The 19024-nt window shown below is 41.2% G+C and overlaps 1 protein-coding gene across 2 annotated transcripts in view; it reads right to left on the minus strand.

Annotated features, from left to right (window-relative positions):
- Positions 1-1211: 1211 nt before the first annotated feature.
- C10H10orf67 (chromosome 10 C10orf67 homolog) overlaps positions 1212-19024 on the minus strand; it is a 69462-nt gene continuing 51649 nt past the window's right edge. For both annotated transcript variants that reach the window (XM_061586556.1, XM_061586557.1), the window contains 2 exons: positions 17965-18064; positions 1212-1716 (listed from right to left, as the gene is read on the minus strand). In XM_061586556.1, coding sequence (XP_061442540.1) covers positions 1649-1716; positions 17965-18064 — 168 coding nt within the window. In that variant the 3' untranslated portion in view covers positions 1212-1648. The remainder of the gene's footprint in view (positions 1717-17964; positions 18065-19024) is intronic.

Raw genomic sequence — 19024 nt, forward strand, 5'->3', positions numbered from 1 at the left:
AAGTCGATTACGACTTATGGCGTCCCTATGAATCAGTGACCTCCAACAGCGTCTGTCATAAACCACCCTGTTCAGATCTTGTAAGTTCAGGTCTGTCGCTTCCTTTATGGAATCAATTCATCTCTTCTTTGGCCTTCCTCTTTTTCTACTTCCTTCTGTTTTGTTGGAATATGTGGTTCAACTCCAACGTGTGGGTTGAGGCTACATGGGGTTAAAAAGGGTAGCTAGAGAGGAGACCTGATTGCTAGGCTAATACCTATCCTTTGATCTCCTGCTGTCTCTCCCTTCCTGCTAGACTGATATGCATAGGATGTTGGCCACATCTCCTTCCTCCTTCCTTCTTCTTTCTCTAGAGAGGGAGAGCAGACATATTCTCTTTGTCTCTCCCTCTCCTCCAAGCATGAGGGCAAACACTAAGTTTAGTGTTTGCATCTCCAACTTAGCTAGTTAGCTAGATGTAGAACTCTTTCCTATCAAGTATGTACTTCCAGAATAAAGTACTTGTTTCTTATTTTAAAGCTTAATTAATTAATTAAAGCTGACTAATTTGCAGGGAAGGTGTAATCTTTAGCAAAGATTCAAACACATAAAGGCTCACAGTCTCTCCATTCCCAATTTTGCCACTCTGTGACATGTTTTTCCCAGCATTATTGTCTTTTCTAGTGAATCATGTCTTCTCATGATGTGTCCAAAGTATGATAACCTCAGTTTCATCATTTTAGCTTCTAGTGATAGTTCTGGTTTAATTTGTTCTAACACCCAATTATTTGTCTTTTATGCGGTCCATGGTATGTGCAAAGCTCTCTTCCAACACATTTCAAATGAGTTGATTTTTCTCTTATCCGCTTTTTTTACTGTCCAACATTCACATGCATACATAGAGCTCGGGAATACCATGGTCTGAATGATCCTGACTTTAGTGTTCAGTGATACATCTTTACATTTGAGGACCTTTTCCAGTTCTCTCACAGCTGCCCTCCCCAGTCCTAGCCTTCTTCTGATTTCTTGACTGTTGTCTCCATTTTGGTTAATGACCGTGCTAAGGTAGTGATAATGCTTGACGTTCAGTGTCTTCGTTGTCAATTTTAAAGTTACATAAATCTTCTGTTGTCATTACTTTAGTCTTCTTGATGTTCACCTGTAGTCCTGCTTTTGTGCTTTCCTCTTTAACTTTCATCAGCATTCATTTCAAATCATTACTGGTTTCTGCTAGTAGTATGGTATCATCTGCATATCTTAAATTATTGATATTTTTCTCTCCAATTTTCACACCTTCATCTTGGTCTAATCCCGTTTTCCGTATGACAGTGTCATGTAATGACTCAAAGAGATGTGGCTGAAGTTAACTCTTTATTGAAGGCTGTTGTTTAAGACAGAAAAAAAGGAACCCTAAGCTCTGGTGGGAATAGACAAACTTACAAGCAATGTGGGGGCCGCTCCGTCATTGGGAAGCTTACTCAGGAAGGATGGCTTCCTATACAGCCTGTTTTGCACAGAGCACCCCTAGAAGTTGGTAGGAAAACTGAAAGCATTTATCTTCCCTGGACAGGAGAGCCATGCAGGGACACCCTCTGCATGAGACCAGGTGTTTGCTGTAGATATTTGCTCGCTCACTCTTTCTCCCCACAGGTGGCCCCTGCCCCAACTATCAGGGTACAGATGAACGGGATGAAGGCAGAGGAGGCAATTGCTCAAAGTCTTCCTCATCCATAGAATCTGAAGCAGAGAAAAAGAAGAAGGAGCTCATGAATAGGTTGAAATTGCATAGGGTTTGATGCAACATTCCCCACAGGTCAGTTTGGAGGGGTACAAACAGCTATTGCCAGCTGCTGAGGAGCATGATAAATACAGCATTTGGGATATTGCCATCCCCTTGTCTTGTCTCTAGGATTGATGATGGAACACATTGTCTTCAAAAGCCATATCAATCTGCTGCAGCAAAAACAACAAAGAGTTGTAGCACCTGAAAGGCTAAGGCTTGCAAACCTATGCATCCCTTACCTGGAGGTAAGCTCCATTGAGAAATGGGGCTTGTTTCTGAATTGCACTGCATGTATTTTTCTGTGGTCCAGAGTCCACAATAAGCTATTGTGGACCAGAGTCCACATCTAATTCAAGAACAGGATACCACTCATGAGGTAAGACCAGGAACATCTCATGGGTAGTTAAACATCCCTCACCACAGAACTCTATACTCCATCTAACACACTGCCATTTTTAAGTTAGGACCATGGTGTTTCACTCTTGTTTTCTAAAAAATACAAAACGGGCTGAAATAAGTGGATATGACCACTCATCCCTGTATTTTCCAATCTACTGGAAGAGAAGCAAAAGCAACTATCTTGTTAACACCTCTTTCCTAATAGAGGCTCTATGCTTTCAACCACTGCAGAACAGGCAGAAATTCAACAGTAGAGATTTCCTCCTCATCTCAGTTCTATTCTAAGAAAGTTGTGTCTGTTGAATTACTGTCATTTAACAATTAAAGGCAAACATGCCCAGCCAAAACCAGGCAATTCCGTATCAATATTCACCACTGATTTGCTAACATTTGGTCACCTTTTAAAGAATTGCTTAACAATGGTGAATGTAACTAGGGATCTTCTGCTTGAAAAGTGTTGGAAGTGGGGCAAGAGCAACTCCTGTTTTGTTCTTTTGTTTGTGATCCAGAAGGGAGATAGAGCTAGGGTCCTCCAGATGGATAGGCTTGTTTACCTTTACCTGTGATGCTCTGACTGACTTCCTTCTGGCGCTAGACTGTTACATCTTTAGGGAAGCTTACCTGTCCCTCCTCCTTCCACCCTTTCCACTACTTTGTTCTCCGACTGTCCAGGAGAGAGGAGACATCCCTTTGTCTCTGCTCTCTCCAAGCCATGAGGCTGACTCCCGCACCTGGGTGTTACGCCACCAACTTAGCTAGTTAGTTAGAACTAGGTATGCCTTTCTATCTACTATGTATTTCTATAAATAAAGTAGCTTTTCTTATTTTACTAAGTCTCAAGTCTCAGTGATGCTGATGCAGGGTAAAAGCCTGCTTTCTTAGGCAAACGCACGCACATGCTGGCACACTTGCATTTCAACATCTGCTGTTACTCTGCTGCTGTGGTGTTGCTTTAAACTAAATTAAGCACACAAATTACACACAGCACAACAAGGGTTATGGGCCCAGCAAACTAAGTTGAATGCAAGTTGTAGTTGAAGCTGAAAGTGCTTGTGTGTAATTTACAAGGGAGACTTTAAGTTCAAAGGAAAAGCAGAACAAGGATAGAAAAGGATGGCTGAAGTATCTTCGCTGGAGAGACGCATTCCAAGGCTTGAAAAAGATAACTCCGAACTATGGGATTTAAGATTTAAAGCCCTCCTGGAAGGAGAAGAGTTGGAAGGAATCCTGACTGAGAGAGAACCCTCGGCTGAGGATGCGAACGCAACGGCTTCATGGAGATGTAAGCATGCAAAAGTAAAGTCTCTGCTTATTTCTGCTCTATCAGATGAAGCATTAAATATCTGTAGAGGCTGCAACAGTGTATGGAAAATTGCAAGAAGTCTATGACAAAAAGACAAAAAGCCACATCTTATATCTTTACAAAAAGTTATTTTCTCTGAAAGAAACTAATGAAAGAGGCAGTCTGGATAAATATATAGAGCATTTTTCAGAACTTGCTAAACTTGAGAGATGTGGCAGAATATTAGATGAAGAATTAAAGAAAGGATTGCTTTTAAGCACTCTTAATCAGGATCATAAATTAATTTCCTGTGTACTGGAAAGTTCTGATCAAAGTTTAAGTCAGCTTGTATCGTATTTAAAAGACCAAGACTTTCAGGAAAGGCAGGAAAGGCTGTCCCTGATCAAGCAAACTTTACTATGGGGAGAAACAAACAAACAAAAGGTAGCCGTATGAGTCATCAACCCAATCCACAAAAGAGGGAAGACAGACGGGATCTGTGTTTCAAATGTGGCTCTCCAAATCATTTTCAAAGGAATTGCGATAGAGGGCAGACGAGAGCAAAGGCTGACTATAATCAGAGGCCGGCTGAAGTCAGAGAAGCTCCCAAGCAAACTGACTTTAAGTTTAAACAAAGGCAGAGAAAGCTGGAAACAGAGACTTTTAGCTATGTGTCTTATCCAGGCAACAGTGACTGTAAAAACAGATTTTTAATTGACTCAGGATCCACCTCACATATTATAATCGATAGGAACCTGTTTAAAAGTTTTGAAAATCACAAGCAAAAGATACTTACAGCGTCTGGACAAGAAATATTATCTGAAGGAATAGGGACAGTTGAATTATTATGCAAAGTGGCACATGAGGAAAGAAAGATAGAACTGAAAAGCTGTCTATATGTTCCAGATTTTAAAGACAATTTAATCAGTGTTACCAGAATAATGCAATTTGCAGGCGAATTCCATGTGAGTGGAGAACTTTGCCATGTTCTAGATAAAGGAGTAATAAGTTGCACTGCAAAAGTGAAAAATGGACTTTTTATTCTTGAATGCTTAGAAACCATGCCTGCAAATGTGGTCAAGGAAACCAGTGATTTTGAATGCTTGCATACCTGGCATAGAAGAATGGGACATGCTAGCTTTGCCAGAGTTACTGCTCTTGAAAAAGAGAATTTAGCAAGAGGCTTTAAAGTGAGACAGTGCAATTGTACACAGACTTGCGAGTGCTGTATTAAAACTAAAAGTGTGAAGCCAAAATTTCCTAAGAAAAGTGAGAGGAAAACCAAAAGGCCTCTAGAGTTAATCCACACAGATCTATGTGGGCCAATGAGAATGCCCTCCCAAGGTGGACATTTATACATGCTGACTTTTATAGATGACTACTCCAGATATACTACAATGTATTTAATAAAGGAGAAAAGTCAAGTACTTCAAAAACTGAAGGACTATGTTAGGATTGTGTCCAACAAATTTGGCAGAAAGCCACAGATCATAAGATCTGATAATGGGGGGGAATGTGTCTAGGGCTATGCAAGACTTCCTCTGTGAAGAAGGCATAGAGCACCAGACTACAGTTGTCTACAACCCAGAGCAGAATGAGGTCTCGGAGAGAATGAACAGGACCCTTGGACAAATGATTAATTCCTTGTTGGAAGATGCGCAGTTGCCAAAATAGTACTGGGGAGAAGCTGCGGTTACTGCCACTTACCTGCAGAACCGACTTCCTGCATCTGCAACCAACAAAACACCAATCTGAACTGTGGCATAGTAGGACACCAAGTATGTCTCACCTTTGTGTATTTGGGTGCAAGGCTTTTGTGCACATCCCAAAACAAAAGAGATCCAAACTTGACAACACTGCCAGGGAAGTAATATTCATTGGATATTCTCCAACGCAAAAGGGATACAGAGTAATAGATCCCAAAACTGGCAAAGTTGAAGTATGCAGAGCTGTCCATTTTGATGAAAGAAAGTGCGCACACCAACCAGAAGGGGCGCCACACCAAACAGATGACAGCAAAATGGAAGAAGAAGCTGAGTTATTCTTCCACCACAGAAGGTATAACAATATATCTGCAGAGGAAGGTGAGGAGTCTGAGCCAGAAGAGGCAACAGAGCCAGACGAGGCATCACAGCCAGAAGGGGCAGCTGCAGCGCCAGCACCCAGATGCTCTGAACACACCAACAGAGGTGTACCACCAGAGAGACTCGCTTACCTTGTAAGAGATGAACTTCCAGAACCAGAGACCTGGAAAGAGATTGATGCCTTACCCAAAGCCGAAGCTGAGAGGTGGAGGCAGGCAGCCAAGGAAGGGCTAGAATCTCTACACCAAAGTAAAACTTGGACACTGACCAAGCTTCCTCAAGGAAGGAAAGCTGCAGACTACAAGAGGAAATTCAAGAAAAAGCCACATGCTAAAGAAAAGCCTGTTACCAAGCCAGATGTGTTGGTAGCAGTGGGATACCTGTGCTGAAAAACCAGCTTGCCAACCAAAAAGGACTGGGAAGCAAGCAAGGATGCAACAGACTCTTGGAGTCAGAAGGGGTGAGTTCACGCAGCAAGTACATAGATGTGAAGCACCCACCTACCACAGAGGACTGCTCAAGATGGAGTATTGTCCAACAGAAAACATGACTGCAGACACTCTCACGAAGGCATTGGGCAAAGTCAGAAATTGCAAGCTGCGAGACAAGACAAATCTCGTGGACTGAACCAAACACTTGTTGAGAAGGGGTGTTGGAAGTGGGGCAAGAGCAACTCCTGTTTTGTTCTTTTGTTTGTGATCCAGAAGGGAGATAGAGCTAGGGTCCTCCAGATGGATAGGCTTGTTTACCTTTACCTGTGATGCTCTGACTGACTTCCTTCTGGCGCTAGACTGTTACATCTTTAGGGAAGCTTACCTGCCCATCCTCCTTCCACCCTTTCCACTCCTTTGTTCTCCAACTGTCCGGGAGAGAGGAGACATCCCTTTGTCTCTGCTCTCTCCAAGCCATAAGGCTGACTCCTGCACCTGGGCATTATGCCACCAACTTAAGTTAGTTAAAACTAGGTATTTCTATAAATAAAGTAGCTTTTCTTATTTTACTAAGTCTCAAGTCTCAGTGATGCTGATGAAGGGTAAAAGCCTGCTTTCTTAGGCAAACGCACACACACGCTGGCACACTCGCATTTCAACATCTGCTGTTACACTGCTGCTGTGGTGTTGCTTTAAACTAAATTAAGCACACAAATTACACACAGCGCAACAAAAAGCATACCACTGAGCTGTGGTCCCTCAGAAATGTTTCATGCAGGAGGTCCCTGGTTAAGTTCCTGGCATCTTCAAGGAGGGCTGGGAAAGACTCCTGTCTGAAACCCTGGGGAGCTGCTGGCTGCCAATGTAGACCAGGAGTGACCACTAGCCTATGGGCTGCACCAAGTTCCTCAAACCATTTTTTCTGGCCCTCCAGACCACAGCAATATTGGTGATGGTGGCATAAAGGGGAAAAAAAGTAGATACAATTCCAGGATGGATGGACAGATTTAAAATGATCCCTAATGGGGATGCAAATCGCCCCTTCCTTAATTATCAGATTGATCATTCGGTAAGTCGGGAGAGGATGATCACTCCCTCTTCAGCTGATCTCACAGATGAGCTGAATGGGGGAGGGCTGTGTGCCTGTGAATGTGAGTAAATGCAATAGTGTGCCTGTGAGAGTGTGGGGTGAGCACAGACACTGCTAGGATGCAGAGCTCGGAAAAGTTACTTTTTTTGAACTACAACTCCCATCAGCCCAATCCAGTGGCCATGCTGGCTGGGGCTGATGGGAGTTGTAGTTCAAAAAAAGTAATTTGTCCAAACTCTGCTAGGATGTGGCGCCATAGGGCTGGAAAAGGTTGAATGTAACCCTCAGGCCAAAAAGAAAAAAGAAAAAAAGGTTAGCTATCTCTGGTGTAGACATTATTGAGTCAGCTGGACCAGTGATCTAAGAACGTAAGAGCCTGCTGGATCAGGCCAATGGCCCAGCTAGTCCAGGGTCCTGCTGTGATGGTGCCCAACCAGATGCTTGTGGGAAGCCAGAAAACAGGATGTGAGCACAACAGCACTCTTATGATTTCCAGCAACTGATATTCAGAGGCTTACTGCCTCCCACAATGAAGATAGAACATAAAATAATTTAATAAATACATAAAACATGACTTGGTACAAGACAGGCTCCTATGTAACTTATTTTCTCTTAATTTGTCTCTTGTCTTACTTAAATGTGTTATTGGTGTTGTTGCTGTTTTTACCCTGTTAGCAAGATCATTAGTAAACACTTTCTAAAAAAATTGTTTACTATTTAGTCTTATTAATAATTTGAGTAAGTACATATTGTTTTATGAGCTGATAGTGTGGAAGGTTTTAATGTCTATTTTAGACTACATGTTTTCTATTTTAAAACACACTTTGCCCCATTTCATTCTGGGGAGAATTATGTTCTCTTTCATTTGTAAAAACCAGTTTGTAAAAGCTGGGATTCCCCTGATATAATTTAGATATGTCCCCCTTTTACTGACTTTAAACAATTGCCTACAGCCCAACACACACTTTTCAACCCCCACTCTTTATCCAATGAGCTCAAGTATGTGGGGATTACTGTTTTTACTCTGACAAGAGCTCTGTGAGGTATGTTATTTTGAGACAGAGATCTGGCCCAAGGTCACCCATTGAAATTTGTGATTGAGTGTGTGCCCCCACAAGAGGCAGTGATGGCTACCAACCTGGTTGGCTTTAAAAGGGGAGTAGAGAATGCATAGAGAATAAGACTGTCAGTGGCTACTAGCCATGATGGCAGTGCTCTGGCTCCATGGTTGGAAGCCGTATCCTTCTGAATACCAGTTGCTGGGAACCACAAGGGCAAGAGTGCTGTGTGCTCAGGTCCTGCTTGCAGGCTTCCCATGGGCATCCGGCTTGCCACTGTAAGAACAGGATGCAGGACTAGCGGGGCCATTGGCCTGATCCAGCAGGCTCTTCTTATGTTCTCTGCATTTGCATCCACTACATCACACTTCTTACTTGGGAGTAAAGCTCATACACAGCTGATGTAGCATAGTGGCTAAGAGACCACAGCTTGGCTAGTCAGTCCTTGATTAAAATTTCACCTCTGCCATGAATTCAGCAGAAGAAGTAGGCAAGCAATTCTCTCTCAGCTCAGTGTCTATCCCCATATACCATAATACTGACTTATCTTATACAGTTGTTGTAAAAACAGCGGTGGCTAACCTTATTCCCTCCAGATGTTGCTGTACTACAATTCCTATCATGCCTGACCACTGGCCATGCTGGCTGGGGCTGATGGGAGCTGAAATCCAAGGACATCTGGAGGGCCACAGGTTCCCCGCCCTGTTGTATAGGTTGTAGTCAGATAATGCAGGTTGAATACTTCAAACACTTGAAAGAGCTATTTAAATGTTAAGAATTACTCCTAGTGGGCATCCAAAAATGGAGCATCTGTTTTGCATGTAAGAGGTCCCAGGTTCAAACTCTGGCATCTCCAGGTAGGGCTGGGAGACTCCTGTCTGAAACCTTGGAGAGCCGCTGCCAGCCAGTGTAAACAACACTGAGCTAGATGGACCAATGGTCTGACTCAGTATAAGGCAGCTTCCTGTGTTCCTATGTAATATAGAGAAGCAGTGTAGGGCTTTCCTCTTTCAACAAGCCTTTTAAGTTGAGACCTATCCCAGACTGCATCTGTGTCAGAATTGTTTAATATGTTTTTTAATAATGTTTTGAACCCTTTTTAAAGTTTTTTTTTTAAAAAAATGTTTTTTCATGCTGTTTTGTTTTAATGTATTTTAAGATCTGTTTTTATAATGTTTTAAAGTGTTTTAGTGCTTTGTTTGCTGCCTTGGGCTCCTGCTGGGAGGAAGGGTGGGATACAAAACAAACAAACAAATAAATAAATAATACTGTAAATACACACACACAAAGGCTGCAATCCTATACATACTTGTAGACAGGCAGGCAGGCAGACACAGAAACACACACATACTAAAGCTGCAATCCTATACACACTTACCTATAAGTCCCAATGAAGTCAGTGGAAAGCTCACTCTGTTTAAATCAATGAGACTTGCATATAAGTAATTTAATTGGCATGGGAGTGAAAGTCACGGCTGTTTCACCTGTTCATACACAGAAGGTGCTTCCGTGCAGGAATTCTGGAAAGTAGCCTTTAAAGTAGGGACAGACAGAGAGGAGTTTCTAGAGACACAGCCTGATATACAATACAGTGAAATTAGGGTGGGTTTTTTTTCCTGGCAGAATCTCGTCTTACTAAGATTTGCACGAAAGGCAGAAATTCAGTGGGTAAAGCCTTTCCCTGTCACTACATCTTCATGGTGGAAAAAGTCATACTTGTTGAACTTCTGCCAGATACAGCTGTTTGAAGCATACAAAGTTCTGTCTGGAAAAATAAAGGTGGCAACTCTACTGTAGATCCAGTTGAAAATTTTCAGGCAGAAGAGGATGCCATAGAAAAAGGGGCTGATGTTCTCCGTTCACGTGCCATATGAATTTACATGTTAGTTTCTATCCCAGCTGCTGTGCAACCCCCTTATTGTTCATCCACATGTTGCTGTTTGTGTGGAATGTGACGTCTTGAGGCATAGCAGTTAATCAGGTGAGGTCACCAATGCAGCAGTTAATGAAATACTGCTGTTCTACTTTGAACCTTCCAGAGTTTGGGAAGCAGGTGCCCATGGCGTCTCCGAGGGAATCCCTATAAATAACCAGCCTCAGTCTCCATTGGGAGGTGAGACAAGCGCGCCTCTCATTCTATGGGAGGGAAGGGATAGAAGCTAACCACAACCTCCTCTTGAAAGACCCTTGCTAACCCATTTGCAACTTGCTAGTTCCCGCACATCTGTAATACTAGTCCTCCACCCTGGTTCAGGAAAATAGCACAAACCATATAATATATATGCAATTACATAATATATGTAATAGGGATAATCTATATTTTCCAAATGGGGAGAAAATGCAGGAATATTAACACACACAACCTAAAATAGGATTCCAACCATTTTAACTGCTGTGTCGCCATTTACAAATGTAATATTGTTCAGAGCAAACAGAGGCTCCTAATACAACAGATAATTTTTACGAATTGCCTGAAAATCTTGAAAGCTTTTTGCAAAACATTTTTGGGGTTGGGTGGGGAAAGGGAAGAGAATGGGGATTAAGGAAAGAGAAAATATCAGTCTAGTTGCATTTGTAACAAATTAAAATATACACTCAAAGGAAAATGCATTTAAACAATGATTTTGCATAAGGAAAGTATGATCATCATGTCATTCTGGAGAACTTACTACCACATTGTATTATCATAAAGAAGGCACTAATAAAACTGGAAATTTGCAAATGAAGCATGAAACTTCAGTTTTCAGATATCTGGATGCCAAAATTAAACAGAGAATAAGGGGAGTAAGAGTTAACATAATGCAGGGGAAAAGTCAGTTTCTTCACTTCAAGCCTCTCCTGAGTTTCATAGTAAAAATTGGATGCAAATATCCTAAAAAGACTAATGACATTTCACAGGTAATGCAATTTAGAAAGAAACACTTCCATGTTTTCTTTTCCAACAATGTGCATTTTTGTAAACTGCTATAAATTGCAATTCAAAAGCACTGATCTCCCCATCCCCAATCATTTTTTATACTGATCAAATGAATGCAGATACTCCCATTTGGGAGGGGCGACATGACATTTCACTTGGCAGTTCTAAACAGGTCACGGACCTTTCACAGACCCTAAGGCAGTGGGAGGGAGCTCTTTACGAAACCGTGTAACCAAATCAAACCAATGGTTACCCCCTTTCAATACCATTGGAATGGTTTGCACAATGCTTATTCACATAGCAGCAGAGGAACTGAAAGGATGGTCATCCAATGGAAATGTCTTTTCCTTTGTTTGAACTTAACAGAGCTCCAAAAAAATGCTAGAAAACAATTACATTTGGGAACAGCAAACCCCCAAGCAAAGTCTGTACATATCTGCAGAGTGGGTACATTAAGAGATCGAGGTGTATGTAGATGTTTAAACTCAGATATGCTGGCAATATGGAATTGTATATGGACATTTATTGGAGATGTTGCTTTGTTTGAAGCCATAGGCACAAAGACACAACATGGCTGCCCTGGAGATGACCTATTGCTTTCAAGTTGCTTGAACACATCAGAATTTCCATTGTTAAGGTTGATTAATTGAAACTGATAAGTTACCATGAATAAAGATTGTTTTTCTGTTTAATGTGGTGGGCCTGATTTGGTAAATGCTTCATTCATGTAGCCTTGCAGCGCAGCATATGGGCAAGATTCATTCAGTATCGCAAACATACACAATTTATTATGCTTGTATGGTCACAGCCAAAAGGCTTTTCTAGTTTAATGTCAAAGTCTGAATGAAAAATTCCATTTAAAGAGTCACTAGTAATGTTACGTGTGAGTTTTTGTCATTCAGCCTGGTTTTTAGCTGCCAGCAAATTCAAGCCACTGGGAAAATATATTTAATTTACAAAGTTAAAACCAAGAAAGAAGCAGATGAGAGAGCCAAGAGGACATAGGCTTTCTTTCAGAACAAGCAAACAATTTATCTGAAATGTTTGTAGACACCTACAACAAAGGCACATGTTGTGGCCTGGTGTCACCCTGTGTCACACACTGCTGATAAAGTTATCACTATAATGTTTCAAAAAGATACTGTCACTGCAGCTCCGAGATCTGACATTCCTATGTCTTTTGCTGGAAGATAGAAATCCGTTTATTTAATAAATAAGCTCTTTTCAGAAACAACAGCCAGAAGCCAAAGCTTTATAAATCTTTCCGTCTCGATGGTACTGCCATGTCATGAATGACAGGTCGTTTTTGATGAGCCTTTAAATGTTTTGACTTTTTTTTTTACTAGCCAATGGCTTACAGTATTGGATGAAATAATGTTTAAATGTTTAAAAACAGCTATGGTGGCAATATGAAATTGTATATGGACACTTATTGGAGTTGTTGCTTTGTTTGAAGCCATAGACACAAAGACACAACATGGCTGCCTTGGAGATGACCTGGAGATGAAATAATAATAAAAAAGTTTCCCTGCAATTGTAATGTTTAATTGTAGTTCTTACGTATTCAGAAAACGTTGGCAAATATTTAAGGGCTTTTTAAAAAAAAACCATGGATTAAATATAGACCCCCCCTGTGTCTTCCCATTTTCTGGTGCAACTGTTCTCATAGCATATGCTGACTTGTCGCAGGGGGCTTGATGGCCACCTTTGGAGAACAAAAGTCATGGAGAAATGTATTAGGGGAAGGGACTGCTAGGGAGGGGGCATTCAGGCAACACATTCATGGAGGAACTTTCACTAAGCTATGTAAGAGTACCCATTCAGAGCTTAATGCAGATTAGCTATTTTTTAATATAAGCTATTGAGGAGTACAAATTCAGAGCCTAATGCATATTACCTATCCTTTCTGTATCTACACCTGTGTTTCCACAAGCAGAGCTGTTAGGGTGTCTGTCCAATTCTTATCCCACCCCCTTCCCGCACACACTCTTTCAGTTTATATGAATATGTGGGTTAGTTTTCTTAATGCAAACTAATGACTGAAAATAGAGGCTCAAAGGATGTTAAACATTAAGTCATATGAATAGTGTTGTTCCTATAAGCAATAGTCAGGGAACAAGTGGGAATAGCAACAAAATGTTGCACTATGGAGTGCTCCTGTCAAGGGTTCAACTCATGCTCTTTTCCAGAATACACCATTCCATTCCTCCTCCCCATGCAGCTTTCTGTTCCTCCACCAATAGTCAGTTAGCATTCTATGCCCACTGAGTGTGCTCTGACCTAATGTGGCTGTTTTGGAGGGTCCTGTCCCCTCACATCTTAGCGGGGTTTTTCCCCCTGCGAGTTTTGTTTCTGCAAAGCTTAGGGTTCTCCTAAGCCTGCTGATATCTCCCACACATGCATGGATGGGTTGTCATTTTGGCTGCATAAAGATGGCACTTGGAGAATTGAGTTCACTATTAGACAATGTGTGAGCATGTGCAGATATACAGTAGATATGAGACAAACCATTTTAGAGCATTCAGTTTCACTCCATCTTTCCATCACACTCTAGTGTGATCAAGAAACAGAGCCCAGAGTAGGACCTATGCAGATAGCAGCTGGTTGTTTTTTAGGGATTTCATTCAATTCTATGGAACATAAACACTGCAAACTTACTTCTGTTTGATGCAGTGTTGGCCAGAGCAGCTTACAACAACTTCTCTCTGGTCAAATACTATTTCCAGTATCCTATATTAGAAATGCATCTTATGTCCACAAGCACTAGCTTATTCTGGGGCAACTGGGCAGTAGCGGGGGAATGCATGGCTATGACTTGCTGCCTGGGGGCTGGATCCAATGCTAGTCATAGTAGAGCATTGAAACAAATGAACATGATTAACATAGGTTCATAGAATCATAGAATAGTAGAGTTGGAAGGGACCTATAGGCCATTGAGTCCAACCCCCTGCTCAATGCAGGAATCCAACTTGAAGCATTTCCAACAGGTGGCTATCTAGCTGCCTCTTGAATGCCTCCAGCGTTGGACAGTCCAGCACCTCCCTAGGTAACAGGTTCCATTGTCATACTGCTCTAATAGTTAGGAAGTTTTTCCTGAGGTTCAGCTGAAATCTCGCGTCCTGTAACTTGAGCCCATTATTCCGTGTCCTGCACTTAAGTTATGATTTTCCTGCATCTACTGTGGATCCCTTCCAAATAGGACATCACTTACTCCTTCCTCTCAGTTTCCATTCCACCTTGATGCACATCCCTTCCCATTAAAATAATGTTTTAAAAATCATAGACTTTGGAATCAGAACTCATGTGCCTGGTCCAACCCTGAAGATATACACCCCCCACCCATATATATATATGATTCAACAAGAGTTGTAGGAGGACAACTGGTTCACAAGAGTCTATCAACCTAGTGAAACTCTAAGCAAACACAACAGAATATACTGCTGGATCAGACCAAAGGACAATCTAGACCAGTCTTCTGTTCCACCAAGGGCACTTCCACACTGCATCTTATTGTGGACTCAGTGCTGCTTGTGCATGCAAATTTTGGGCAGCATCCGCATGACATAATCCTCATGAAAAAAACCATCTCATATTATTTTCCCATTTGATCCATATTTACCATTTCTGTGGAATAAGTAAAAGTAATGTTTTCATATAAAAATAAGAACGCAGAAATAGTAAAACCATATTAAATGAGTGAAACAAAAATATGGGACGGCATTATTATGAGGATGATGTTGCGTGGACACTGAACAAAACTTGCAATCCTGAGCAGCACTGAGTCCACAGTACACTGCTGCATGGACACAGCAGATGCCTACAGGACAAGCTGCATGTGAAGGCAGTAGTCTTCTCTTGGTGTTGGAACAGGTATTCAAAGGCATGCTGTGTTTGATCCTGGAGGAGCATCTATCTATCATGCGTAGTAGCCACTGATGGCTTTAACCTCCATGAATTTGTCCAATCCCCTTTTAAAGCCATTGAGATCATCCTGTGTCCAGATCCAGCCAAAGTCAAACATTCTGAAGTCCCAATGATTTCAGTGGGAAAGAGTTAAGATGAATTTAACTGCCTACTGGACAGCTTCAATTGGTGGAACTGGCCCTTTGATAAGTGCCATATAACGCTTGTTCCAAATTTGTTCACTCAGTGTGGCAGCACCTATGGTTTGAAACACCCTGCCTATTAATATTAAGCAGTGCACCTTCACTGCACTGTTTAGAATGCCTGCTAAATACTTACTTATTTCAGCAAGCCTATCCAGACACATAATTTAGTTATGCATACTCATTTTTAATATGTTGTTTTTTTCTGTTTTATTGATTATATTTTATAGTGTTTTATGTACACCACTTAGACAGGGTTTTCTTTTTTAGCAAGCAGTTCATACATTTTTCTAAATAGATAAAAAGAAATACATAACCTTTTTTATAGCTATCATTAAGAATTTAACTTGCCTAACTTTGGAATAATCATGTATTAATTTTTTTCTCCTAAGTTTTGCAGTTGCAGCTCCCCCACCCTCACTGAAACACACTGAAAACATTCTGTTGAGAGGATCAATTGGAAAACCATGTAAAGATGTCTAAGCTTCATACTTCAAAGGGGTTACAATAATGAGCGAGATATGGATTTCAAATTTATTAAAAACTCCTTGTCATGGCCTTTACTTCAACTGTCTGTTAAAGCTGACCTTCCTCTTAACCCTTTCTTCTTGCACTGACAAAGTAATTTGAAATAGAAACAAACAGTGTAATCTGTTGGAATAACTGGAGTTGCTTCTGTGCATCAGATATTTCTGTTTGAGCTCTCTCCTACTGACAAGCCATGGAAAAAGTCACTGTTCCTCAGCAGTTTTATCTTAGGGGTTCGTGTCTTTCTTGCTCATTAAGACTGTCTCTAAAGATTACAGAGCAAATAGTGTCTTGCTACCAGACTGTGAGAAAAGTCTTCCTGAGTACATAAAACAAAACTGGGGTTTCTATCACCCAATGAAGAGCTCAGATGCTCTCAACTATTCCATTTTATCACTGCTCAACAACAGATAATAGAAGTCCAAGAAGGAAGAAAGGGAGAAAAAAGATTATCAACGCAACTGAACCAGCCTGAGTAGCTGAGTCTGCAATATTGTGTGCATTTATCTGGGAGTGAGCACACTGAACACAATGGCTTATTTCCAGATAAGTGTGCATTGGCCAGGGGTAGCCAATGTGGTGCCCTTCAGATGATGTTGGACTACATGTCTCATCATCCCTTACCACTGGCCATGCTAGTTAGGGCCCATGAGAGTGGTAGTCCAACAACATTTGGAGGATGCCACATTGGCTACCCCCAGTGCTTGGAATAATAAAGATAATTGTTTGAAAAAATAAACTGAACAATTCACATTCCACCGTGGATGTGTTTTAATGTTTTCTTAGACCACATTCACACCATACATTCATTCCGCTATTATTCCAATTTAAAGAGTAATGGCTTCCCCCAAAGAATCTTGGGAAGTGTAGTTTGTGAAGAGTGCTGAGAGTTTTTAGGAGACCCCTATTCCCCTCATAGAGGATGCAACTACAAGAATTCTCTGGAAAGTGGAACTGACTGTTAAACCATTCTGAGAACTGTAGCTCTGTGAGAAGAATAGGGGTCTCCTAACAACTCTCACCACCCTTCACAAACTACACTTCCCAGGATTCTGGGAGGAAGCCATGACTCTTTAAAGTGGAATAAATGTATGGTGTGAATGTGGCCCTGGTCTTAAGTATGTTTTGTGCATCAGAACAAGAGCAGCTTGTAACACTGTGAATGTTGAAGTAATTTGCTGAGGAACATTTGGATGAACGTGAACTATAAACTGAATATGAACCAAACAAGTTCATTTTAGAAGGTGAACTGGAATTAGTTCTTTTTGGATATGTTGAACTTGAACTAGAACTAGTTTCTTTTAAAAATAACTTTCCAACTTCAGGCTACCCAGGCCATAACTCAGTGACAGAGCACATGCAGAAGGTCCTGGTTGTTTTTGACATCTCCAGTTAAAAGCATCTGGTAGTAGGTTAATAGGGAAAGACCTCCTGCCTGTGGACCCTAGAGAGCCACTGCCAGTCACAGTAGACAATATTGGGCTAGGTGGATAAATAATACAGTTTGACAGAAGATGGTTTCCAATGTAAGTGATCACTCATAGAATCTGTCTCTTAGATGGGAACCCACCAAGGGGAACATAGTCTATGGAATGTAACCTGCCAGGTGCTCAATAATCCTTTTATTTTATCATCCCAGTTATACAGCAAAAACATGAGGCTTATCAAACCCTTGGTAGGCCATGCCCATGATACACGGCTGGTAGGCTGTGTCTGGCTTGCTGGGTGACAAATTGTTTTACAGAATTGTGTTTCTGCCTAACTCAGCTTTCTCCAGCTTGGCACCCTTCAGATGTTCTGAACAAATCCCAGCCAGCGTGGTCGATGTTCAGGGATAATGGGAGGTGTAGTTCAGCAACATATGGAGGGTACCAGGTTAGGGACAATCAGTCTGGCTCATTGAACAGAGAACTGCTCTGACTTGGTCTTTGATGCCTACTTATTGTCTGACTCTTACTTTCTGATCTTGTCTTCCTTACCTTTTGCAATGTGATCTTATGCAACACTATTTCCTATCACACATCTCCCCTCGGACATAAGCTGCACAGATCCCAAAGGAGTTTACTCCCTTGAAAGTGTGGGCAGGATTGTGGCCTTAACTGTTACTGTTTTTTGATATGTTGTGGAATGTCTATAATGCTATCCTTTCTACACAGCCTTGTGTACTATTTGTGAAGCGGCAGTATAAAAATTTTAAATAAATAAAGCTTAACAGGTTCCAACATTATCAACATAATTTTGGACACATATTTTTTCTCAAATAAAGCAACTATAATGTCACATATAATTATTTTTGCCATTACTTACCACCCTCATAAGCGCTGGGAATTTCAATCGTAACCGGAATTTTATCCATATCAAGTTCTTCTTCATTTGAGTCTAAATCTGTCTGAGAACCTATTTTGGGCTGAATGTGAAATATTTTATTTTTAAAGCCACACAAGGTCACTGCACAGTTAAATTACAGGAGACTTAATTCAACTGCATCTATGTCTACTTGTGGTTGATCAAGATGGTAACATTAATATCAATCAAAACATCCCAGAGATCATAAAATATGGCAATTATGAATAGCAAAAACAATCTTTACATCAAAATACATTCCTTCCATACTGGAACCTTTTGAGAGATCTCACACTAGAAAGACTCTGACTTAGCTTCCACTAGAAAGACTCCCCTTACATTTAAGGCATCTGAACTAAGTTTGATATCAATTAGTTTTATAAATTACTGTAAACACAGTTTCACTATCTGAAGGGTCATGACTCAGTGATAGCAGACGTGCTTCGCATACAAAAAGTCCCAGGTTCAATCCTTGGCATCTCAACTTAAAAGGAGCAAGGAGCAGGTGATCCAAGACACCTCTTCTGCCTGAGAGCTGCTGCCAGTCAGAGTAGACAATACTAGGGTAACTTGGCATAAGGCAGCCTCCTATGACCTAATCTAGCCCATAGCGTGGTGGTAGAGGCCATGCTTTACATGTGGAAGATCCTCGCTTCAATTCCTGGCATCTCCACTTTAAAAGACCTTAGTGGTGCTGGAACGATGGAGGGAAAAGCAGCAGGGATGGGGGTGGCAATGAAATCTACAGGACCCACTCCCACCAAACCATGTCCTTCTAAAGACAGTAACTAAGGGGGCATTACAAAAGGTAAGGGCTCTCCTTTAATTTAAGCATCAGTGTTTAGGCAGCTGGGCTGGAAAAAAAAATTCTGTCTGAGACCTTGCAGTATGTTGTGCTAAGTTGATCAATGCCCTGATTCAGGAACAATATATTTTGGTCTCAGATTGTCCTGCATGCAAAAAAGGGATAGAGTATGTTCATGTGTGTGTCTGTCTATCTATCAGTGGTCATGATACACATGAA

Source organism: Rhineura floridana, chromosome 10, assembly GCF_030035675.1.
Source record: "Rhineura floridana isolate rRhiFlo1 chromosome 10, rRhiFlo1.hap2, whole genome shotgun sequence".
NCBI lineage: Eukaryota > Metazoa > Chordata > Lepidosauria > Squamata > Rhineuridae > Rhineura > Rhineura floridana.